This window comes from Colobus angolensis, unplaced genomic scaffold, assembly GCF_000951035.1.
Source record: "Colobus angolensis palliatus isolate OR3802 unplaced genomic scaffold, Cang.pa_1.0 Scaffold376, whole genome shotgun sequence".
Classification (NCBI taxonomy): Eukaryota; Metazoa; Chordata; class Mammalia; order Primates; family Cercopithecidae; genus Colobus; species Colobus angolensis.
Window position 1 is genome coordinate 440,898 of NW_012117110.1, and position 26,730 is coordinate 467,627.

Here is a 26,730-nt window from a genome sequence, read left to right on the forward strand (position 1 = left end):
AAAATACAAAAAAAAAAAAAAAACTGTGACGTAGAAAGTTTTTAGCCACTAGTCCAAAGACACACACTAGGATATGACAGAGCCAAGACTGATTCTCAAAGTAATAAGCACTCTATTATAGACTACTGCTTTCTAGTAAACATAGGGGACACTGACTGCTTACATTAAATGCTTTCATTTACTTCACATTCTTCCAGTGTCAACACTAAGCTTGCCTAATCTGGCTCAGCTAGGTCCCACGTCCTGGCTCAAGACAAGCTAGGGATTCTTGTGTCTTAAACAGTTTATTTGACACTTAGGGAGGAAAATGCCAAACATTCTTCTGCTTTCCTTTCCCTGAGAAGCATTTTTTTCACTTCAGTTAAATTGAAGACAACACTTATTTATGAAATATACTTAATGAGCTTTGCCCTAGGTCACATGCTAGGGAGAACACAAAACAAAAACATAATCCACCACTGTCATTCAATGAGCTTGTTATCTTACTGGAGATGTAGCTTCTATATGCATGAAACATACTGAACAAGTGTTATCACTGGCATTTGTAGACTTAAAGTAGGAATGCAATGAAGGATGTAGAATTGTTATCCAAGAGTTGAATTGTACAACTGATTAAATGAAGTTAGTAAGAATAGATTCCATATCAGCAAGACTTGACTCTAACCTGATAGAGGTAATAAAAAGGAAGTGTCAGTCAGTGAGGGTAGCCAGTCTGGGAAGCTCAGAAAAGAGGAAAGAGGAGGAGAAGGATAGGAGGAATAGAGAAGAGGAGGATGGAGAGGAGGAGAAGGGAAGAGAAAAGAAGAGAGGAAGGCTGCCACAGCCAACAAATGACAAAAGGCACCCATTTCCCAAACCATCTTGTAAACAAGTTCTCCTTCCCTTCCTGAAACCATGCGGATATGTAAAACATGGGAGCAACTTATGTAGAGAAGCCAGGAATGAAAGATTATCTAATAAACTGAGTATTTTTATGCAAGAGAGACAGGCCATTATCTACGAGATTATTTATATAATAGGACTGGACCAAGCTTTCATGTGGATCAGACATTTAGGCAATTCCCCTCCCCAGTCCTCTCTCCCAATAACCAGCAAGTACAGACTCAGGAGAAATAATATTGTTGCTACAAGCAAATTTTAAAATTTTATTTTAACTTCATATCCAAGTTGTACTATGAGCTGAATTTTGTGATTATTTTATATAACAAATGACTGCATTTCTAGCATAAAAATAAATTGTTGCTGGCCACTGCAAACTAGAATTGTGGAAAAGTGAAATCTCAGATGAATTTAAAGGATGGTGTGATGTAAACAGGAGAAGATTCGGGAAACAACATAACAAAAGAGAAACAGCAGAAATAAATTCGTTATCTATATGGAGCAGTATGCAGCCTTGTCCAGAAACGGTGAAAGCTGGGAGTTTAAATAAGAGATAAATCTTATCTGAAGACAAGAAGATCCTTGAATGCAAGTGAGGAGATTTGAAAGCATTAAGGATCCATGGAGGGGACTAAAATATAAAAGATGGCATTTTAGGAACAGTAAAATCATAAGATGGTCTGGAGGTCTGGAGACAGACATGAGAGGGGGTGACTTTTGCCCAGAGTAGGAGTGATGACAAGGAAAAGAAAAGAACACCTCCAAGAGAAATGCTGAATGGAAAATTGTCAGATTCTAGCCATCAAGGGTCACATCAAATGTCCCTTCTGTAAAGTCAGGAAGGAGCCCTGGGAGCCCCCTCTGCAAGTATACCAGGCCTCCCTCTGTGCTCATATAAAAATGTGTTCATGCTACAAAAATATCCTTACCAAATTATGATATACTTATCTTAAAATTATTTTCCCTTTGCCTCTTCCAGCATTGCCTTTAATCCTATAAACCCTGGTATAAAAACAATGACTCATCAGTGAATTCAGGTATTAGATCTCCCTGCTGACATGCATGACTTCTCTTAGAAATTCTCCATTTGCTCCAAAATACCCCTGATAAAGACAGTTCTTTATCTAGGGCTCAGGGGCCAGTTCTAGCTATAAGGATATATGCTAAGTGCTGATCAGTGGGTTATGTCTGAAGACAGCAGTCACCCGGGAGCCAAGGCACTGTACCCAGACATGTTCTGTTCCATATTCTTTCAGGCCCAAAGCCCAAATCTCCATCTCCCGACAGAGTGAACCCGAGGAAAGCCACTGAACCAAAGTCTGAATTCTCCAGGAGAGTGGTGTGGTCTTCGTGGCCTGGGTATGCCTTCCGCTCCTGCCATTTGAGGCATGATCTCCTGCACACCAGGAGTAGAATTTCTTCATCTTCATCTATGTGCTGTGAATGCATGTCCCTGTTACAACTAGACTTCATAACAAAAGAACACTTGATCTTTTCTTGAGTTCCTGAATTTTTTTTTCTTTAGTATCTTCTGCTGAGGTGGGCAGAATTCTGAAATGCAACTGTCAGAGTTTGTCCTCGTTAAGCCGGATCCATCCCTATGCTAGGGATCCACCCCAGGCTGCTGGAGTAGTAGAAAACCAATAGTCATGGAGGATTTCCTTTCTCTGACTCCCTTCAGTTGCGTCTCTTTCAATTAATTCCCTGCTCTTCCCTGATCTCTGGCCCTTGCCAACTAAGATTATGTAGAAGGTCTGCCCTACTGTTCCAGAGTTAGATTTTCTACAGTGGTATCTGGAAGTATAATGTCCCTCCAATACCACAGCAATTCTCATGCTCATGTGTTACTAAAAGCTACCATGCTTTAGCTACTGCTGTCTGCAGCATCATTTTATTATGTGACAAAGTTTACAGCCTTTCCATACCCATGTATAGTGTAGTAGAGTGGTTAGGAGTGCACTTTCTGAAACCTGACTGTCTGAGGTTAAATTCAGTTCTGTGACCTTGGGCAGGTTATTTAAATCTCCTCTGTAAATGTGGAAATAAAAACAGCACTTACTTCCCAGGGTTAGTGTGAGGATTACATTAATTTATTCATGAAATGGCACTTAGAATAATGCCTAGCATTCAGGAAGTACTTAATAAGTATGAGCTATTATTATTATTTGGGTTAAGTGTGAGGAAGTCAACACATATAGACAATAGCACATGGTCCTAAGGCTGAGAGTCTGAGCCTTCAGGCATTCCCATGGAGAAACAGAACTTTCAGCAATCTCTGGAATATGATCCAGTGTTAGATCTCCAAGGCTCACTGACAGAAACACTTCCTTCTCCATACAGCAGACTTCTCTGATAGAGACTGAGTTTGGCCATTGATGATGACATCTCTTGGATGGGACTGAAAAGACCCTGCCATCTCTTAATACAGGGCTTTTACAGTACTGGAAGTATAGGTGTAGGCATGTTTGAATCAGGGGGTAAGTCTCCCTCAAAAGAGCTCCTCATCTTAGAATCACTAAAGGCAACTTCCTTCAAAAGAGTGAATGACCATCCCCATTTCCAGGTAAAATGAAATCCACTAACCACTGAACTAGTGTGGCCAGTCTTCAGTAAGGCATTGAATGGCAGTGAGAAGGCAGTGAGAAGTAACAACAGGGGTATGCTCATCAGAACTTGGTCCTCTCTCCACTAGAGGTGGGGTGGGTTGCAGAGTGGTCCCCACTCCTGCTCCTTAGAGTGGATGATGGTGAGGTAGATGTTTTGAGCCCCCAGTTAATAAAGCAGGAAGCAGCTCAAATAATTATATGGGAAAAAAAGATGTAACCATATGCATACTCCAAGTTCATTGTGGTTACATCCACTTATGGCACTCAACATGTTTGCAATATTTCTATAGTATATTCAGGAATATACTTGTATAATCTCTCCTGTATAGGAATGGACTCTTACAGATTATCAACACTGAAGCTGGGGCTGCATTTATGTACCTCTGGTTTGCAACACAGCTTGGGCATGCACAGCTACAGATACTGTGGCACATGGAGACAAAGTGATGCTCTGGACACTTCCACTGCCACAATCTTCCATTATTTCGCAAATAAGGAATTTTGTTGGAAATTCTGAGTTTGCAATGACAAGCGTAGCAACTGATGCTACATTCTTATGAAACCTCTCTTAGGACTCTCTAAGGATTCCAACTCTGAGAACTAAAAAGGGCAGCATTTGCTTCTCCACCTCCTTCCTACCCTACCCCAAGCACCTATTTCTTACCAGCCTAGAAAGATTTCTGCTGCATTCTCCCAGAGGGACCATAAATTAGAGACCACAGGTAACCCCCAAGGCCCAGAGAGCTTCAGGGACATTATATCTTCACTCAAGTACACCAAAGTACTAACCATTGCACCTAATGTGCACTAATTTTAGTAGATTACATTTTATGTCTGTACTGTGTGGCATAATACTCTAACACTTGTGTTGATAATAGGTTCCTTTTTGGAATTAGCTACAGCAGAGTGATACACACAGAGAGAAACTCTAGAATGAGATCCCAAAATGTAACACCTTGATCTGGGGTTTAAAATGAATTTTTAAAATAGTTTCACAAATTATTGCTGGAAATCATACTGTTTTGAAATTTGTTCTTGAAAGACTACAAGGAAATTGTCAGACCAAAGAAAACTTTAGCTATCCCATTGTGGTGGGCAAAATAATGCACCACCTTGGCCCACAAGATATCCATGACCTAACCCCTGGAGCCTGTCACTATGTCACCTTACATGGCAAAAGGATCTTTGCACATATAACTAAAGTTAGAGACCTTGAGACAAAGAAATTATCTAGGATTATCCAGGTGGGAGAACAATGCCCAACTGTGGTCACAGGAAGACATGACCACAGAAAAAATGTTCAGGCCGGGTGCGGTGGCTCATGCCTATAATTCCAGCACTTTGGGAGGCCGAAGCAGGTGGATCACTTGAGGTCAGGAATTCGAGACCAGCCTGGCCGATATGGTGAAACCCTGTCTCTACTAAAAATACAAAAACTAGCTGGGCATGGTAGTTAGCATCTGTAATCCCAGCTACTCAGGAGGCTGAGGCAGGAGAATCACTTGAACCTGGGAGGCAGAGGTTGCAGTGAGCCGAGATCGTGCCACCGCACTCCAGCCTGGGTGACAGAGCAAGACTCAGTCTCAAAAAAAAAAAAGAAAGAAAAAAAAGAAAAAGACAAAGAAAAAAGAAGAAAAGGAGAAATGTTCAAACAGATGTAATGTTGCTGGCTTTGAAGACTGAAGAAGGAATCACAAGCCAAGGAATATGGGTAGCCTCTAGAAGCTGGGAAAAAAAGGAAATTAATTTTCCCCTAGCCTCCAGAATGATGTAGCCTTGCCTATATGTTAATTTTAGCCCAGTAAGACCTGTGTCAGACTTCTGGCCGTCAGAACCGTAAGGTACTACATTTGTCTTGTTTTAAGCCACTATGTTTATAGTAATATGTTACTGCAGCAATAAAAACAACTAATGCACCCATGAAAAAGGTGGCAGATCTAAAAGCCTCATGGATAAAACTCTGAGGTTGCTAATGCACCCACATGCTTGTTTAAAAGGAAGGCTAGACTACGTTGGCACTGACATGCTTGCCTTTGTGTTCAGGTCTCTATCTCTCCCTCCTACATGCCCCACCTGGACTTCCAGTTCAGTTAATTCAGCATTCACAAGCAGGTGTGTCACTCAACATCAAGCGTGATTCAATTCAAATCACCAGAGATGTGAAGCCATTTGTGTAGTGCTCCAAAACCCCTCCGAGGACTCGTTTGATAAAAATCTGGTTACTTCTGGCTAAGTGATATTTGAGTTTGAGTGCCCCAGTAAATAAGCACCCATTTTTTCCCATTCAAGTTTGGAGCCAGTGGAGAGATACAGATAGAAATGTCAGCTTGATCATTGATAGAAACGGACTGCAAATATGGCTTGAGCTCTCAGTCAAAAGGTGTTGCTAAAGACTGCCGGCTTTCTACTCCCACAGAACTTGGGGGCCTACCCACCAAGAAAAAGCTTGATCCGTAGATTAGAAACCCTTAGCCAGGACTGATGTCTCACACTGACTTGGGACAGAGAAAGAAGAAAGAGAGACAAAGCCCCAGTAATTGATCTTTTAAAATAAATTAGTTACAGCCAATTGAGAAAAGTGGCTAAAAATAAATCAATCAATCTCATTTAAATGAGATCTCCAGATTCTCAGAATTTCCTTTTAATTCCTGTCATTTTGATTTGGGTCCATACCACCAATGATCGAAATGTTTTTAAAATTTTTAATAAACATATAAAATGTCATGGTTAGTGACTGCCTGGGGCCAACACATAGTCAGTAAAGGAATTTACCAAGACAGTAATGAGTCTGGAAAGGCAGATTATTTAAAGAAAAGGGGAAATACACTGCCAGCGAGCAATGGGCAATACAGCAGAGGGAAGGCTGTCTGCTGTCTGCAAAGAGGCAGGGACTGGAGGGGAGTTTTTTAGGTCGTGTTACTTGGGCTTAATGTTTGCAGACAGGATGCTCGGTGCACGTGGGCTTTGATTAGGATGCTTGTAACAGGATGCTTGAGTGCTAGTGAGCCACTTGCAGTTGACCCTGTTTCTCAGAACATTTGTTCCTCTCTACCCCCGTTTCTGTTTCTGCCAGCTAAGCCCATTTTTCAGTTTTCTTTAAACTCCTTAGGGCTCCACAAATTGCACATATTTATGGGGTACAACTTGACATTTCAATACATGTATACATTATACAATGAACAAATTAGGGTAATTAGCATGTTTACCACCTCAAAAATTTATCATTTCTTTGTGGTAGGAACACTGAAGATCCTCTCTTCTGGCTAAATTGAGATATACAATGTCTTACTGTTTACTATAGTTACTCTACTGTACAATAGGACACCAAAAATCATCCTTCCTTCCTAGCTGTAACTTTCTTGACTAACCTCTCCCAATCTCTACCTGTCCCCTGCCCTCCCCAGTCTCTGGTAACCACTATTGTCTACTTTTATGATATCAAGCTTTTTTTTTTTTTTTTGGATTCCACATATGAATGAGATTATGTGGTATTTGTCTTTCTCTGCCTGGATTATTTCACTTAACATAATATCCCCTAGATTCATCCATGTCACAAATGACAACATCTCCTTCTTTTTATGGCTGCATAGTATTTCGTTATGTATATATACCACATTTTCTTTCTCCATTCATTCATTTTTAGACACTTAAGTTGATTCCATACCTTGGCTATTGTGAATAGTGCTAGAATAAACATGTGAGTGAGGATGTCTCTGTGATATACTGATTTCATTTCCTCTGAATATATACCCAGTAATAGGATTGCTGGATCATATGGTAGTTCTATTTTTAATATTTTGAGGAACTCCATACTATTTTCCACGAACAATGAACTAATTTACATTCCCACTAATAGCATATAAGGGTTCCCTTTTCTCCACATCCTTGGAAACACTTGTGTCTTTTGTCTTTGTGATAATAATCATTTTAAGTGGAATGAGGAGATGTAGTGGTTTTGATTTGTATTTCGTTGATGATTAGTGATGTTAAGCATTTTTCCATACACCTGGATTGGTATTTATGTCTTCTATTGAGAAATGTTCACTAAGGCCTTTTGCCCATTTTTAAATCAAATTATTTGTTTTGGGTTTTTTTGCTACTGAGTTGTTTGAATTCCTTATATATTCTAGATAGTATTTCCTTGTCCAGCTGTCTAGTTTGCAAATATTTTCTCCTATTCTATAGGTTATCTCTTTACTCTTGATTGTGTCCTTTGATGTACATAAGCTTTTTAGTTTAATATAATCCCATTTGTCTATTTTTGTTTTTATTGTCTGTGCTTCTGAGATCATATTTTAAAAATCTTTACCCAGTCCAATGTCATGAAGCATTTCCTCTGTTTTTGTCTATCAGCTTCATATTTTCAAGTCTTACATGTACATCTTCACTTCATTTTTAGTTGGATTTTGTACATGGTGAGAGATAGGGGTCCAGTTTTATTCTTCTGCATATAGATATCCAATTTTCCCCACACCATTTATTGAAGACACTGTCCTTTCCCCAGTGTGTATTCTTGGCACCCTTATTGAAAATCAGTTGGATGTAGATATGTGGAATTATTTCTGGACTCTCTATTCTGTGCCATTGATCTATGTGTATTTTTACACCAATGCCATGCTGTTTTAGTTACTATCACTTTGTCGTATATTTTGAAGTCAGATAGTGTAATGCCTCCAGTTTTGATTTTTGTGTGTTTGTTTGTTTTTAATCAAGATTGCTTTGGGTGTTCAGAGTCTTTTTGTGATTTTATACAAGTTTTAGGATTTTTTTTTTCTGTGAAGAATGTCACTGGAATTTTAACAGGGATTGTATTAAATCTGTATATCACTTTGGATAGTAAGGACATTTTAACAGTGTGAATTTTTCCAATCCATGAACACCTGTTTTTGCATCCTCTTTAATTTCTTTCATTAATGTTTTGTTTTGTTTATTTATTTATTTATATATTGAGATGGAGTCTCGCACTGTCACCCAGGCTGGAGTGCAATGGCGCAATCTCAACTCACTGCAACCCCCACCTCCTGGGTTCAAGTGACTCTCCTGCCTCAGCTTCCCAAGTAGCTGGGATTACAGGTGCCTGCCACCAAGCCCAGCTAATTTTTTTGTATTTTTAGTAGAGACGGGGTTTCACTATGTTGGCCAGGCTGGTCTCGAATTCCTGACCTCATGATCCACCCACCTCAGCCTCCCAAAGTGCTGGGATTACAGACGTGAGCCACCACGCCTGGCCATTAATGTTTTATAATTTTCAATGTACAGATTTTTTACCTTCTTGGTTAAATTTACTCCTGAGTATCTTACTTTTTGTAGCTATTACAAATGTAGCTACTGTAAATTCAAATGATTTCATTACATTTTTTATCTATATTCTTCTGTATCTCGCAAGTTTCCCTAAGAACACAACTTTGATTTCTTTTTAAGGCATTTTGTAACTTTCCTTTTCTTTGGGGTTTATTACTGGAGAATTACATTCATTTGAAGGTGTCATGTTTCTTTGCTTTCTCAAGTGTCTTGTGTATCTACTTTGTTTTGTTTTTTGCTTGTTTGTTTGAGATGGAATCTGGCTCTGTCACCCAGGCTGGAGAGCAGTGGTGTGATCTTAGCTCACTGAAACCTCTGCTTCTCAGGTTCAAGAGATTTCTCCTGCCTCACCTCCCAAGTAGCTGGGATTACAAGTGTGTGCCACCACATCCAGCTGATTTTTGTATTTTTTGTAGAGATAGGGTTTCACCATGTTGGCTAGGCTGGTCTTAAACTCCTGACTTCAAGTTATCTGCCCACCACAGCCTCCCAATGTGCTGGGATCACAGGCATGAGCCACCACACCCAGCCTTGTGCATCTACTTTGATATCTGTGCATCTGCTGAATCTGTTTCTGCTTCCAATTTTACAGAGTAGCTTTTATAAGGAAAGACTTTTTCCTACAGATGTGTCCTACGGTGTCAGTTGAGTAGTGTGAATTCACATTGGTTCTGGGTGGACACAGTAGTTGGGTCTCCATACAGCTTCATCAGGTATAATCCATGTAGTAATATCTGTGAGTGCCTCAATGGCCTAGACTGCAGGAGTTTATGGCAGTAGTGGTGCAGCTTTGCCACAGAAAGGGCCACCAGGCTGGTTCTTAAGCTGGAGGTACATGCACAACTGTGCAGGATCACCTGTTCCTTGCAGGGAAGGGTGTCATGTGGACTTGGATGCAAGGGTCATCACCATTTCACTGGGCCTAGGTTCTAAACAGCTGGGGTTGTGGTGCTGCAGTCATCTGTGTGAGCATGTAAGAATGACAGCGGAGTCTCAGGGATGGAAAGATCAGTGGTTACTGTTCCCCAGAGTAGAGCACACTCTAGCAGTGGCTCCAGTTTCAAGGTGTCACTGTGCCATGACAGCCTGGGTCATGGGAGGTGGGCAGTGTACAATGTGAGCTCCTACTGTGAAGCAATGCAGCTGTGGGAACTCCAGACAGCTCCCCCAAGGGCCTGTGAGGACTGCCACATTCACCTGTAGCAAGGACTACATGTGTCTATACTGGTAACACGGGCTGCTGGGGGCTCTCTGCTTACCTGACAGAGGAGATGGAGTAGTAGAGGCAGAGTACTTCGCCCTCCTCTCTATGCTGCCATCCTGAGTTACTGTGTGCCACAGGGATTCTGCCATTCCCTTGCTATACTACAGTGCTCTCCCTCAGATACTCTAGTCTAATTGTAGTTGTTTATTTGTTGTTTTGGTCGTTTTGTGTATGAGGAGGTAAGTGCCAAGTACCTCTAGTTAGCCTCTTACTGATAACCAGGAAATGCTTTGAATGGAAAATAGAATGGATTCTTTCTGGTGTTTACTTTTTATTTTCTTTCTTTTTTTTTTGAGACGGAGTCTCACTCTGTCGCCCAGGCTGGAGTGCAGTGGTGTGATCTCGGCTCACTGCAACCTCCACCTCCCAGGTTCAAGCAATTCTCCTGCCTCAGCCTCCCAAGTAATTAGGACTACAAGTACGCACCACCAAGCCCAGCTAAGTTTGTATTTTTAGTAGAGATGGGGTTTCACCATATTGGCCAGGTTGGTCTCAAACTTTTAACCTAAAGTGATCTGCCTGCCTTGGCCTCCCAAAGTGCTAGGATTACAGGCATGAGCCTTATTTTCAAATTTATAAAGCAGGATATTTGAATTTTTATTTTTAGTGTTGACTGATGTAAAGTAAGAGTAGGGTTTTGTATATTTCTGTGTGATTTGCTGATGAGTCACCTATAGTATTCCTTGACATTGAGGTAGAAATAGCAACAGACCAGTTCAAGTAAGTCTACTCTTCCTATGTGACCTTCAAAAAATAATTTTACCTTGCTCAGCCTCAGTCCTCTCACTTGCAAAAGAGAAATAACCAGACCTCACCTGCCTAGAGGCAGTGCGAAGGTCAGGTAAGATAATGAACATAAAAGCATTCTGAACTTTGAAGGAGCTTGCAGATATTACGTATTGTTTCTCTGACTTCAGAAATTATTAAATACTTACCAAATTAGATCGTGAATGTGATATGGCCTAAAAAGGTAGTATAAATGGAAGATATTTGATATACATAATCTGTTGTCAATTAAAGAAATACTTAAATTTTCCACAAAGGGCATTAAGAGACCATTCGTTTTAGAGTACACATTGGAATATTGTAACTTAAAACAAGAACATATTGTATTGGATAAAATATTTTTATTTTAGGACTTACATGATTGCTGCATGTCTTGTAACGAATGTTCTGCCCTTCACAATTCCTAAAGGAAAAAAGAAAGAAGAAAGAAGAAATCATGATTTCATAGAAGAGGCAGCATTAAAAAAAAAAAAAAAAAATCAAATACAAGGCATTGGTTCCCTGTAAAACTTTCACTAGTGCACATTACCCCAAAGATTCAAAGTTTAATTCTAAGAAACTAATTTTCAAGGATTGGGGGCCAAGAAGTCTTGTGGAAGTGTCACATTAAATAAAGAATGAATTTTTTAAGTAATAGTAGTACTCACATGCAATTCTTACCCAAGGGCCCATATAACCATTACAATTAATGCACAATATGTGTGTCTCATGTGTGAATATGTGTATTCTTTTCTATAATGAAAAGGGAAAAGCTACATGCAGAAGCATTTGTGTAGCATGTTTCCACTAGGACATTTCTCTTCCCTTACTGAAGCAACTCAAGTTAGCAGGGCACTCACTGTCTTCCTTTAATTAGTACAACAGTGTCTGTTAGAAATTTGCTTGAAGTAATGCTTCCTTTTTTTTTTTTTTTTTTTTTTGAGACAGTCTTATTCTGTCTCCCAGGCTGGAGTGCAATGGCTTGATCTCAGCTCACTGCAACCTCCGTCTCCCAGGTTCAAGCAATTCTCCAGCCTCAGCCTCCAGAGTAGCTGGGATTCCATGTGCACACTCCCATACCTGGCTAATTTTTATATTTTCAGTAGAGACGGGGTTACACCATGTTGGCTAGGCTGGTTTCGAACTCCTGGCCTCAAGGGATCCACCCGCCTCAGCCTCTCAAAGTGGGGGGATTACAGGCATGAGCTACTGTACTCAGCCTATTTTATTTCAGTCATTGACCTTACCAAATGGGATTATACAAAGTCATGTTGGAACAGCATTCTTGGGATGCTAATACTGGTAACTTTGAGAATTTTCCAGGGATGACCACCACATAACCTATCTTCTCCCACAGCCACTAACTCTGGGACCCCGCCACTCATTTTCCAGGCAGTTTTCCTTTGGGAGACTGGAATTCCATCCAACAGGTACTTTCCTTAGTCCAGTGCTTGTCCGTCTATATTTTACATAAACTCCTTAAAGATATCTAATCTATTCACGGCACTTTTCCCAATTTTTCAATGGAGTTACATATTTTTTCCCTTTATGTTTTCCTGGTGAATTCAATGGCAAATTTGGAGCCAGGAAAGCTAAACACAGGCTTAAATAATCATTTTGAATTAAAAGTCAATAGATACTATTTCAATTGTTATTAAAATATTTATTTCTCCGGGAACAAAATAATTTTAAAGTGGATAGGAGGACATTTTTTTTGCCACTATGATTTAAATATGAGCCTATATGAAATGATTGATAGAGTCAGCAATGTTAAACTCACTGCATATACTTTCTGATGCTTCCATTTTTCTTGATTACAAAAGGAATAAGTGGAAACCCCAGTAATGTGCCAAGAAGTATAGAGGTAGTCACTCAAAATCCTATCACCAAGAACTTTATTCTTTTGTCATTTAACCCTCCATTGTTTCTGCCATTTACAGGATTGAAAATCACACTGTTAATTCATCCTAGTATTTGTTTTAATCTAATATTATAAGCATTTTCTCATTTCATTGATAATTCTTTTGAAAAATTATTTTAATGATTACATCACAGTCCATTATACAAACATTATTTTTGTAGCTGTAAATTTAAAATTTTAAAAATTGTGACAAAATACACGTAACATAAAACTTACCATTCTAACCACTTTTAAGTGTGTGGTTCAGTGTTTAAGTATGTACACATTGCTAGGCCAATATTACCTTTGGTGATTACATTGCTTCTCTTTTTCCCTACTTAAAAACTGACATATATTAAAATTCTATTTGGGATGTATACAATTTTAAGAGTTTTGACAAACCCATACAATTGTGTAACTACTACCACAAGGAATATTTGGAACAGTTCCATCACCCCAAAAATGCCCTCAGGTTGCCCCTGTAGAGTCAGCCTCTTCCCCCACCCTCAGCTCCCGGCAACCACTGGTTGGTTTTGTCCCTATAATTTGTCTTTTCCAAAATGTTATATAAATGGAATCACACCATGTGTAGCTTTTTGAGACTGGCTCTTTTTAGCATAATATATTTGAAAATCATTCTTATGGTTGTAGGTATCTAGTTTGCACCTTTTTAATTGCTGAGTGGTATTCTATTGCACAAATGTACAACTGTTTATTCACTCACCAGGTAATATCTGAGTTGTTTTTAGTTTTGGGTAAGTATGAAAAAATGCTAAAACATTCACATGGAGGTTTTGTGTTAACAAAGTTTTTCATTTCTCTTGGGTAAATACCTAGAAGTGGGATTTCTGAGTTCATTCTTTTTTATATAATATAAAATGTATTTGGTAAACATCTTTAGGTTTTCATTTTTGTCCATACATACAATACATATGTAGAAGTATTTTAAAACAAATCCCAGTCCTTTCATAATACGAATTTTTTCATGTATGAGTTTTTAACTCTTGGCTGGCTAAATATTATTTAATTAGTTGGATGTATGGCTGGCATATGATTAAATCTTTGCCTTTCATACAGGAAAGGCAATGCTGCGTGATATGGTATTACTTCTTACATGATCCTTTTTTCTCAAAGCTGTAAACATACTTCATTGACCCTTGACATTTAGACTTGCAGAGGAGAAATATGATTATTCCTTTGCTTGTGTGTTTTATGTTTCTGCCTGAAAGGTTATAGTACTCTTGTTTTGTTGTGTTAGTATTTGATATAAAAGTTAAGTTATAATCAGGATGTATCCAGTCGTGTGTTTCATCAGTCTTTACTGAAAATGGTGAGCCTTTTTGAATGGAATACTCAAGGTCTTCATTTACAATGCTGCTGATTATTCTCAGATTATGATTTTGATTACTGCTCTTGTTCCATAAATGCCTATAATTGTGAGGTTGGAGCTCCCTCTCTCTGCATCTATTATTTCTTCATTAATCCATCTATGATATCCTCACATATATATATATATATATATATATATAATTTCATTGACATTTTCTTGTGCTTTTAAGAAATCTTCTACAGATATTCCTCCACACTACTGGTTTTAATTTTCTGTAGTGGTTATTTTCTATTTTACTGTGTCCGGTGAACTTTTAATATTAACTTCCACACTTTTTCCTTTGCAGTTTTTCTCAAACTCTCCCTCCTCCATTTCCATTTCATACCACCTTCACCTTAAACTTTCTGTTCCAACTGCAACTTGTACCCATTGTCTCCTCTCATCTTGTGTTTTTGAGGTGGTATAATCCCTAATTAGATTTAGAAGGCTTTGGGAGAAGGACATTTTGGAGTGAAAAGAACAGCATTATAGCTGCCTCCAAAAGCATTACCTAACTTGTAGTTAAATCATATTTAGGTAGACGCACTTTCGTGATTTGTGGTTCAGAACATCTTCCCAGATTATCACAATGGGTTGGCTGTGTCTTAATATTTTGCAGTACTGCATATTTCTGTTTTTAAAATTTTGTCATAGGTATTTTATTCTTAAATTTATTAAAATCTTGCTAAGAGTACATCAAATTTTAAACATTCAAGCAGCACCAAACTGGGAGGCTGGTAGAGAAAAATATATTGGTGTGGAGAAATCTTTCTCTTAGTCAAGGGGAAAATGACTCCATTCTACTGGGAAACAACAGCTACGCCTATGGAAAAGGGCATTCACTTACATGGCCTACTTCATTTTGCTTTTTATGTATGAACAAAAGAAGAAAATAAACAATAGGAAAAGTGAAGAAGTAATTGAAATTACTCTCTTATTTTGGAAAAGCCCCAGTTGAGGGAAGTTGCTAATAGATTAGTGAAGTGATAACCGAAAAGCTTTTTGTACCATGCTAACTTGCACCTCTAAAAAGCATTTGATGCTGATTTCAAGGGAACAAGCAAATTAGAGAGTTACAGGTTAAAAAAATATATATTTGAATTGATGGGAATACTGGAATACAAAAATTGTTGAAACTTAATAAAAATGGTATTTTCTTTCAACATTTTCAGAAATAATTTTTAGATGCATTTTTAGTAGTTGCTTAATTTTAGCTATTTATATTAAAAACTGTTCTTGTAAAAAGAAACTTAAAACTAAAAGGTAAGGAAAGAATATATCAAAGGTATCTTATGGCTGTGTCTCAGGCCTTCAGTATAGACCATGTGTATAGCAAGGGCCTAAACTCCATTGCCACCTGCTGTGTCCTAATTGTAAGCTGAGTTTCCAGGAGTCACTAATTTGCATCTTGAGTGTTGAGCCTTAAAATATAAACCTAAAAAGTATGTACAACTCTACTACAAATCCCACTACAATTACAGCATGCTGATATGAAAAAGAGAGCATTTTATGTCATGAATTTTCAAAACATAATGCACCATTTTAGACTCAGTCTTCCTTCAACAATGTCTTACGGTGATCCTACTATCTACCAGGATATGGATATAAAGATTCAGGGAGATTACTTCTCAATTTCCTTTATAAGTCAGTAGCAAAGTTTTCTTTTAAACCCAATCACCTGGCGACCATTTTTAACGATCTATTTTACTTTGTCCAACCTAATACATAGTAAACTCAGTGACTGGCCTCTATTGATGTGGCTTGCTTCGGTTACAATTTAGTATGAAAACGAATGACTACTTCATGAAACAGGCATAAAATGAAATGCAAGTTATTTTAAAGTTAAGGACATTGGAATCCTAATTCCCCAAGCAGGAACCTGCCAGCTTATTCTGGAATAATTCCTTTGGGCCAAAGCAACTAAGCTGCAGAAATATTACTTACAAGTTTTAAATTTCATTGTAATTAGTATATGCAAGAGCTAATGGTTATCAAGAGTATTTGAAAATTCAAGAACATCATTTCACAATTATGTATTTTCTATCCATTACAACATTCATAACACCCTGTATTGAAGAGTTTTGAAGTCATAAATTTATGAATATATAAAAAACATATGTTGATTCCACATGAGGATATATTAAAAACATTAATAAAATTTCCCTGGAGTTCATAGCACTATAATTTATTATATTCATTTGATGATATATTGACTCAAATACTGGTGTCATAAAGCCTGAGAAGTATGTGTTTTGAAGAATAAAAATATATTAATTTTTAAAATAGTATTTAACTTAAACCTGTGTTTCCCATGATTGGCTCTTAACTAGAATATCAAGTTACACACTTCTGCAAGAGAAAGAGACATTCTGGCTGGCATATGGTTTGCAGTGCAAAAGAACTGACTATTTAAAGTAATCAAATTCTGAAATAACTTTATCCACAAGAAATATATGAGCAAAATACCTACATTTGCTATTTTCCTAAATCATGAATGCCCTAAATCATGAATTTGAAGAAGCACACTGATAAAAGGGAAGGCACTGAAATGCCTTCTAAAGCTTTGGGATGGCTTTCAGTTTGGTTTTATATGTAATCACCTCCATATTCCTCTTCCAAGAAAAACTGACCACAAGTATTCAATATTTATGAAGACTTAATAAGTCTCCAAGGCAGTTCAAGGATAAAGAGACCTGATAAGCATTCCAAGGGAAGTAGGTTTCCTTCTTTAAAATCCCAGAGTACTTCCAAAACGACAGTGAAAGTTCTTAATATGGGAATGGGTCAGGAATGATTAAGGTTTGCAGCTGCTTAAAATGTGGGGAGCAAGAATGAGTGAATTATTAAAGAATCTACTACCATGCTTTTGAATTAAACTAATTTCATTATAGCCAAAAAGTGGTGTTACTGTCCCTGTTTCTTAGACATGGAAAAAGTGGGTGTGCCACAGGCCTGATCCTATGCCAGGAACCAACCTGGGAGAGCACATGCAATGACATGCATTTATCTTACTTCTGAAATACCACAGAACCTATTATTCTCTCAATATATGCACACACATGCACAAATACATATATACATATTTGATTTAGGATGTTTTCTACCCTCAGATACCTGTTTAAATTAGATGAGCTCAGGGACCAGGCAAATTTGGAGATTCTCAGGCCTAAAAGCAAATTTCAGAATGTAGGCTAAGGTTTGTGTAGAAATAGACTAAAGAATGCTATATTAGTCCTAAGAAGTGAAAAAGTTAAGCAAATACTACATCAGAAATAGGAGAGGTAACTGAGTAAATGGAATCATAATGTACAAAAAAAATTTCTGCAGTTTTGTTTCTCTGAAAACTGTTTTTGAGACTATCCATGTTAACAGATGTAACTCTATAATTCATTCACTTTTAGAGATCTGTAGGAATCCCAGTTATAAATATACCAAATTTATTTATCAATTCTCTTTATTCTTCATTGATCAATTTTCCTAAATATTGATGAAGATTGTTCCAAATCTTCATTTGGAAGTTGGTTTCAAATTTTAAACTGCACCCACAGTTCTGCAATGAGCAATCTTATATCACCATGTCAGGCATATTTACACATTTCTCTGGGATATATACTTGAGCAGGGTTATTCTGTTCTGGGTGTTTACAGCATCACTATTACCAGATATTGACAAATTGCTCTCTAACATGGGCATACCAATTTTCACCCTCATTAACAGTACAGGAAGGTTCCTATTTTTATACATCTAGGTCAATATTTCACATTTTAAAACTTTTTAATTTTTCCCAATATGAAGAATGTGAAATATGTCATTTCATATTCTTTTTCTTTTTGGGGTAGACAGAGTCTTGCTGTCTCACCCAGGCTGGAGTGCAGTGGTGCAATCTCAGCTCACTGCAACCTCCACCTCCTGGGCTCAAGCGATTCTTGTGTCTCTGCCTTCCAAGTAGCTGGGATTACAGGCATGTGCTACCACATCAGGCTAATTTTTGTATTTTTTAGAAATGGGGTTTCATCATGCTGGTCTCAAACTCCTGACCCCAAGTGATCCGCCCATCGCGGCCTCCCAAAGTGCTGGGATTACAGGTGTTCCACCACACCCAATCTCATTTCATATGCTTTTGCAGGTTTTTGTCAGTGAAATTATTATTTTCATTTGTTTTTTACTATGCAGATTCATCTTCTGTAAATTTCCTGTTCATATTCTTTGCTCACTTTTCTACTAGGCTCTTTTTGCTTCTATTTTATTGGTAAGTAGAAGTTATTTAATATTTCAAATACTAGTCCTTTATTAGTTATATTCATTATCAAGATTTTCTCCCACTCTATGGCTTGTCTTTTCTTTAGGTTTATATTTTTGCGATACAGATGTACTTTTTATTGTGCTTGAATTTATCTATAATTTCCTTTGTAACTCAAACTTTTTGTATCTTAGGGAATATTTTACTATCTAGAAATCACAAAGATAATCTTCTGTATTTCTTTATAAATGTTTCCAGACATTGCTTTTTACAAGTAGAGATTAATGCACTTGGAATTTATTCTTTACATGAATTGATATGTTCTAATATTTTCCTTTGACTATCAATAATTATATCTCAGCACCATGTATTGAATATCCCTCTTTCCTGCACTGATTTACAGGGCCACTTTCAATATGTACCAAACTTCCACATATGCATATATCTGTTTCTGGGCCCTCAATTTTGCCACACTTGCTATTCCTGCCTATGCCATTAGTATAGTTAAAAGAAACATTTTAATTGTCTGGGCAAGTCCCCTATTTTGTTCTTTTTCAAAATTATTTTCATTTCTTTGCACTCCTATATGATACTTAGAATTGAAATTATGCTTATAGATTAACATAGGGAAAAATTGGCATGTTTATGATGTTGAGATTTCCTATCTATGAACATATCTCTCCTTTTATTTAGGTAAGCTTCTAAATCTTCCATAAAAGTCTCATACATTTTTTATTGAATTTATTACAACATACCATATATTTTGCTAGTAGTGCCTTTTGAAATTTTACTTTCTACTTAGCTTTTGGTACTGTGTAAGAGCACAGTCATTTGTGCATTAATTTGTTTTCAGTAATCTTTATTGAATTATTTTATTAGTTTTATTATTTGATGTACAAGTACCTTGGATTTTTCTATCTGCACAATTTAGTAGTCTCTGAATAATGAGAGTTATCCTTCCATTTCATTTTTTTTTCTAGCCTTACTACACTGACTAGGACCTCAAATACAATAATGAATACAAACAATGACAGTGGGCATTCTTATCTCTCACCTAATGTTAGGGAGAATGTGGTAACATTTTACTATCAAGATTATCTACTGTACATTAAGAGTGTATACCTTTATTCCTAGTTTGCTGATATTTTTCAATTAAGAATAAGTATTCATTTTATCAAGTGCTACTTTTGCGTGAATATAGATAACTATATGGCTTTTCTCTCTTATATCATCAATGTTTTGCCTCCTGGTGCTTACTCCTCGCAAGTATTTCCTTGTGTGTTACCAGTTTTAGGATTTCAAGTTTGTCATTAGCACGGCTCTATTGACAGGAATCGTATGTAGCCGGTTGGTGGCCTGACTCTTAGATCTTTCACTGCTGCCATAACCTCAAGGATATCACAGGCTACAAGATCAGTTTCCATATTAATTTCCCAAGTAAATGTTTCCACAATCATATAGGATATATGTATTCAATGCAATATATATAATATGTATAGGTCAATATATACGCAATTCCAAATTTTGGGAGAACAGTTTCATTGTTCCAATGTGGAATTTTTTTTACATATGGAATTAAGACTAAGATATTTAAATTCCCTATGCTGCTGTGTGGATGTTTTTCCCGTAGTCCTTCTGTTTAAGTGTCTGAACCTCAAGGATCTTGCCTTTATCTTAGGGATGCAGTTCCCACGGTGTGAACTCACATACACTAAAGACTTGATCTTTTGTGATTATGAAAGAATTGAAACTCAACAGCCTGAGTTTTTGCGACGATCAAATCCCATCTCCATCACCAGGGCAGGCACAGAATCAGTTATGCACTTACTAGTTTGGCATTCGGTTTACTCTTTGCTTTTTGGCCCCGTGGATTTCCCTTAATTTCTTGTAGGTTCAGCTTTAGTGGTGGTGGTGGTGGTGGTGGTGTTTTAAATGCATGTCCTATTTTGCCTGGCATTTCTAGTTTTTTTTTTTTTTAATTAAATTAAATATTCTTTTTAAAATAATTGTAAATCAGCTGGGCACGGTGGCTCACACCTGTAATCCCAGCACTTTGGGAGGACAAGGCAGGTGGATCACTTGAGGTCAGGAGTTCGAGACCAGCCTGGCCAACATGGAGAGACCCAGTCTCTACTAAAAATGCAAAAAATTAGCCGGGCATGGTGGCGTGTACCTGTAATCCCAGCTACTTAGGAGGCGGAGGTGGGAGAACTGCTTGAGCCCTGGAGGCAGAGGTTGCAGTGAGTCGAGATTGTGCCACTGCACTCAAGCCTGGGCAACAGAGCGAGACTCCATCTCAAATTATAATAATAATAATAATTGTAAATCACATGCATTTGTAGAAAAATAATAAGAGACCCCATGGATCCCTCAAGGGTAACATCTTGCAAAACTCTACAACAAGAATACAACTGGGAGATTGATATTAATACAGGTAATGTACAGAACATTTCTATCATCACAAGGCTCCTGCAAGTTGCCTTTTATAAAGCTGCATCTCCTCCCCACCCATCTATCCTCTTCCTTAGCACCTAGCAACTACTATTCTCCATTTCTATAATTTCTGTCATTTCAAGAATATTACATAAGTAAAATACAGTATTTAAGTTTTGGAGATTGGATTTTTATAACTTCATTGTAATTCTCTGGAGATTCATCAAGATTGTTGTGCTTATCAATGGTTCATTTCCATTTACTGCTGTGTAGCAGTCCCTGGTATAGATGTAACACCATTTGTTTAACGATTCACCCACTAAAGGGCATTGGGGTTGTTTCCACCTTTTGGCCACTGTGAGTAAAACCAGTATAAACATTCATGTATCGGTTTTATTGTGAACCTAAGTCTTCAGTTATCTGAGAAAAATGCCAGGAGTGCAATTGATGAGTTGTATGGTAGTTGCATGTTTATTTTTTAAAAGAAACTGCCTATTTTCCAGAATGGCTATATCATTATACATTCTCAGAACCCAAATAAGAGTAACACTCTTTCTCTGCATCCTTGCCAGTATTTCATGTTGTGAACTTTTTGAAAGCTATTCTGATAGGTAGGTAATGATATCTTATTGCAGTTTTAATTTGCATTTCCATAATAGCCAGCAGTGTTGAACATATTTTTATGTGCTTATTTGCCATCTGTGAATTCTCTTGGGTAAAATATCCATTCATGTCCTTTGTTCATTTTCTAATTAGATTGTTTGATTTTTAATTGTTGATATTTAAGAGTTCTTAATAGAGATACTATTCCTTTATTAGGTCATTTTCAAATATTTTCTCCCATTAATCTCATTTGTTTATTCCTCTGCCAATACCACTGCTCTCATTACTGCAGCCATACAGTAAGTCTTGATATTAAGTAAGCTGATTCCTCCCACTCTATTCTTTTAAAATATCTTTTAAAAATCAACAGATACACACCCATGATCCCACCACTTTGGAAGGCCCAGGCAGGCAGATCACTTGAGGTCAGGAGTTCAAGACCAGCCTGTCCAACATGGTGAAACCCCATCTCTACTAAAAATACAAAAATTAGCCGGGCATAGTGGTGCATGCCTGTAATCCCAGCTACTTGGGAGGCAGAGGTAGGAGACTCGCTTGAACCTGGGAGGCAGAGGTTGCAGTGAGCAGAGATCCCGCCACTGCACTCCAGCCTGTGCGACAAAGTGAGACTTCATCTCAACAACAACAAAACACCAACCATAAAATTGTATGTATTTATCATGTACAATATGATGTTTTAAAGTATCTATACATTGTGGAATGACAAATCAAACTAATTAACATATCCATTATCTCACAGAGTTATCATTTTTGTGGTGATACATCCAGTCTCAGCATTTTTCAATAATATATTGTTATTAACTACAATGACACTGTCGCACAATAGATCTACTAACCTTATCCCTCTTATCTAACTGAAATTTTGAATCCTTCCACCAACATGTCCCCAACTTCCCTCCTCAACCACTCTAACCCCTGGCAACTGCCTTTCTACTCTCTTTTTTTATGAGATCAACTTTTTCAGTACCTACATATGAGTGAGATTATGTGGTATTTGCCTTCCTGTGCCTGACTTATAGCACTTAAAATATTGTCTTCCACGTTAATCCACATTGTCACAAATAATAGGATTTCCTTCATTTTTAATGGCTGAATAGTATTATATTGTATACATATACCATTTCCTTTATCCATTCATTCACTGATGGACACTTAGTTATTTGCATACCTTGGCTATTGTGAAAATACTGCAACAAACATGGAAGTGCAGATATCTCTTCGACATCTTGATTTCATCTCCTTTGGATATATATCCAATAGTGAGACTGCTGGATCATATCATATCTTTTTGTTTGTTTGTTTTTTGAGACAGAGTCTCACTCTGTTGCCCAGGCTGGTGTGCATGGTGTGCAGTGACACAATCTTGACTCACTGCAACCTCTGCCTCCCAGGTTCAAGTGATTCTCCTGTCTCAGCCTCCTGAGTAGCTGGGATTACAGGCATGCACCACCACACCTGGTTAATTTTTGTATCTTTAGTAGAGACGGGGTTTTGCCATGTTGGCCAGGCTGGTCTCAAACTCCTGACCTCAGTTGCTCCACCCACCTCAGCAGCCCAAAGTGCTGGGATTACAAGCATAAGCCACCATGCCCGGCTGATACCTCTATTTTTAATATCTTGAGGAACCCCTATACTGTTTTTCATAGCAGCTGTACCAATTTACATTGTCGCCAACAGGGTGCAAGGGTTCCCTTTTCTCTGCATCCTTGCCAATACTTGTTGTATTTGTCTTTTTAATAGCCATCCTAACAGGTGTGAGATGATATCTCATTGTGGTTTAGGTTGCATTTCCCTGACAATTACTGATGTTGAGCATTTTTTCACATATCTTTTAGCCACTGTATATCTTTTAAGAAATGTCTATTTGGGTCCTTTGCCCATTTTTTAATCACGTAATTTTTTTCTTGCTATTCAGTTTAATTTGTTGTGTATTTTGGATATTAACCCCATGGCAGAGGCATAGCTTACAAATACTTTCTCCCATTCTGTAGGTTATATTTTCACTCTGTTGATTGTTTCTTTTGTTGTACAGAAGCATTTTAGTTTGATGTAATCCCATTTGTCCATGTTTTTCTGTGCTTTTGGGGTCATGTGTAAAATAATTATTTCCCAGACAAATGTCATAGAGCTTTTCTCCTATGATTCTTCTGGATGTTAAATTTCTTACATTTTAATCTGTAATCTATTTTTAGTTGATTGTTCTATATGGTATGAAATAGAGGTCTAATTTCATTTTTCTTCATGTGGATATCTATTGAAGAGACCATCTTTTCCCCCTGTGTTCTTGACACCTTTGTAAAAAAATCAGTTGGCTGTAAATATATGAACTTATTTCAGAGCTCTGTATTCTGTTCCATTGGACAACTTGTCTGTTTTTATGCCATTACCATTCTGTTTTGTTTACTACAGCTTTGTAGCATATTTTGAAGTCAGGTAGTATAATGCCTCCAGATATGTTCTTTTTGATCAAGATTGTTTAAGTTATTTGGGGTCTTTTATGGTTCCATACAAATTTTAGGATTGTTTTTTCTATTTCTATGAAGAATGTCATTGAGATTTTTATAGAGATTACACTGAATCTGTAGATCATTTTGGGTAGTATCAACATTTTAGTACTAATTTTTCCAATCTATGAATGCAGAATATTGTTCCATTTATTTGTGTCTTCTTCAATTTCTTTCATCCATGTTTTATAGTTTTCATTGTAGAGATCTTTCATCTCCTTGGGTAAATGTATTACAGGTATTTTATTAGGGTTTTTCTTTCATTAGCACATTGCAGTATTAAGTGTACAAGTCCTATACATGTTCTGTTAGATTTACCCTTAGTATTTAACTTTTTTGAATGATTATTAATGACATTGTATTTTTAAATTTTGTTATCTATGTGCTCATCACTAGTAAGAGAAATACAATTGATTTCTGTATTTTCATTTTGTATCCAGGACCTTGCCAAACTCACTTTTTAGTTTTAGAAGTTACCTTGTAGATTTCTTGGGATTTTCTATGTAGACAAAAATGTCATCTGCAAACAAAGACAATTTTATTTTTCTTCTCCTATGAGTAAGAGTAGTGAGATAGACACCCTTGCCTTATTCTATACCTTAGGGGGAAAGCATTCAGTCTTTTACCATCAATTATAATATATAATAATAGTTAAATGTTCTTAAATTTTTATCAAGTTGATACCTGTTTCTATTTTTCTGAGAGCTCTTCAAGAATTGGTGATTTTGTCAAATATTTTTTCTGTATCGATTGATAAGATCCTATACATTTTTTCTTCCTTAGTCTATTGATTAGCTGGATTACGCTGATTGACTTTCAAATACTGAAACAGCCTTATAGTCCTCTAATAAATCCCATTTGGTTATGGTATATAATTCCTTTTATATATTTCTTAATACTTTTGATAGGATTGTATTAATAATTTTTACTTTCATATTCATGAGATACATTGGTTTGTTGTTTTCTTCTTTGTATAGTCTTTGCATGGTTTAGGTATCAAAGTCATACTAGATTCATAAAATGAATTGGAAAGTATTTCTTCTCTTCTGTTTTCTGGAAGAAATTATATGGAATTGGTGTAAATTCTCCTTTAAATGTCTGGTAGAATTTGCCAGTGAAACCATCTAGACCTTAAGATTGAGGGTAAAGAGTTTTTATATTATATATTCAATTTCCATAATAATTATGGTGCTATTTAAATTACTTATTTCATATTAAGGACATCTTTTGATTTCTCAGGCCAAAAAAAAAGGTAAATCCTAAGATGGCAGTGGGGAATTCCTAGAAGCAACTCAATTCACTCCTGCAGAACTCACGGAAGACTTCAGAAGTGGTAAATCAGATACTTTTGAAAGTGGGATGAAGTTGGGGTCAAAACAGTATGACTGATTGAAAGTTTGTTTAAAAAGAGGTTAAACTCCCAGCTGACCTCCCTTACTTTGGCATGACTGTGTGCTATTATCTAAAGAAGGTAAAACAGCAATTTTCTGGACCAAGAGATAACTGAGTACAATTAAGGGCAAGAGTACTATACTGAAAACACGGATTAAATACAAATTAATGTACTGAATGCTGAAATCTCAGCTTTCTGCCTTACTTGGTTCCTAAAATATTGGACTCAGAAGGGACTTCTCTGGGAAATCAAAGCATTTCAAAATAGAACACCCAAAGACATCATCAAGCAATGAGATGTACCAGCCAACATCTCCCTTCAATTAAGCTCACAGCTCCTTTCCTTAAACTTGAATAAACAAACAACGATCACTAGAAATCTTAGAAAGATCTCTAACCTTAAATACAGTGACAAAAAAAATTAAAAGAAAACAGCAATTTGGGAATAACTGAGACTACAAAGAAAATTTTCCTCCCAAATATCTATTCATACTCTCAGAGATGAAACAGAAGATACTCCATCTGGGAATCAGGGACAGAACTCTGTTTCTAAAAATTCAAGAAACAAAAAATAACTCAGGAAACAATATATGTATAGAAAGAGAAAATAGTAAAGAGAGTTGAAAAATAAATTTTGATAAATCTCCTGGAAGGCAGGGCAAATGAACAAAGAGAAAACTGAAAGATCTAATATCTGAATAATGAGAGTTTCAACATAATAGAGGAAAATGGCTAGGTGCGATGGCTCACGTCTGTAATCCCAACACTTTGGGAGGCTGAGGCAGGTGGATCACCTGAGGTCAGCCTGGCCAACATGGTGAAACCCCGTCTTTACTAAAAAAATACAAAAATTAGCCAGGCATGGTGGCACGTGCCTGTAGTCACAGCTACTCGGGAAGCTGAGGAAGGAGAGTTGCTTGAACCTGGGAGGCGGAGGCTGCAGTGAGCCAAGATCAAGCCACTGCACTCCAGCATGAGTGACAAGAGCAAGACTCTGTCTCAAAAAGAAAAGAAAAGAAACAAGAAAACAGAGGAAAATGAATAGAAGAAATCATCAAGGAAATATTTCAGGACTGAAGGGAATGGGTTTTCATAGTGAAGGACACTCTGAGTGTCCAGTACAACGAATGAAAATAGACCCACACCAAGGCATAACATTAGGAAATTTCAGAACACTGGGGGAAAACGTATGCTTCTACATGCATCCAGAGAGGAGGAAAAAAGAGCAGGAAATCCAGATGCTTTTAGATTTCTCAGAAACATTGCTTGATGTTAGACGATGGTGGAGCAAACCCTTCAAATTTCTGAGGGAAAATCATTTCTACCTAACTATATACATGGAAAAATCATCACTCAAGTTTGAGAAGAAAATAAAGATCTTTTCAGATAAGCAGGAAGCTTCTGGAGAATGTATCCATAAAAATGAGGAGGAAGAAGGAAGGTGATTAGGAAA

General features: G+C 37.2%; 1 protein-coding gene across 2 annotated transcripts in view; it reads right to left on the reverse strand.

The window, feature by feature from the left end:
- Positions 1-26,730, reverse strand: part of ADAMTSL3 (ADAMTS-like 3) — a 418,202-nt gene that overhangs the window by 260,482 nt on the left and 130,990 nt on the right. For both annotated transcript variants that reach the window (XM_011953860.1, XM_011953859.1), the window contains exon 5: positions 11,194-11,239. In XM_011953860.1, the coding sequence (XP_011809250.1) occupies positions 11,194-11,239 (46 nt within the window). The remainder of the gene's footprint in view (positions 1-11,193; positions 11,240-26,730) is intronic.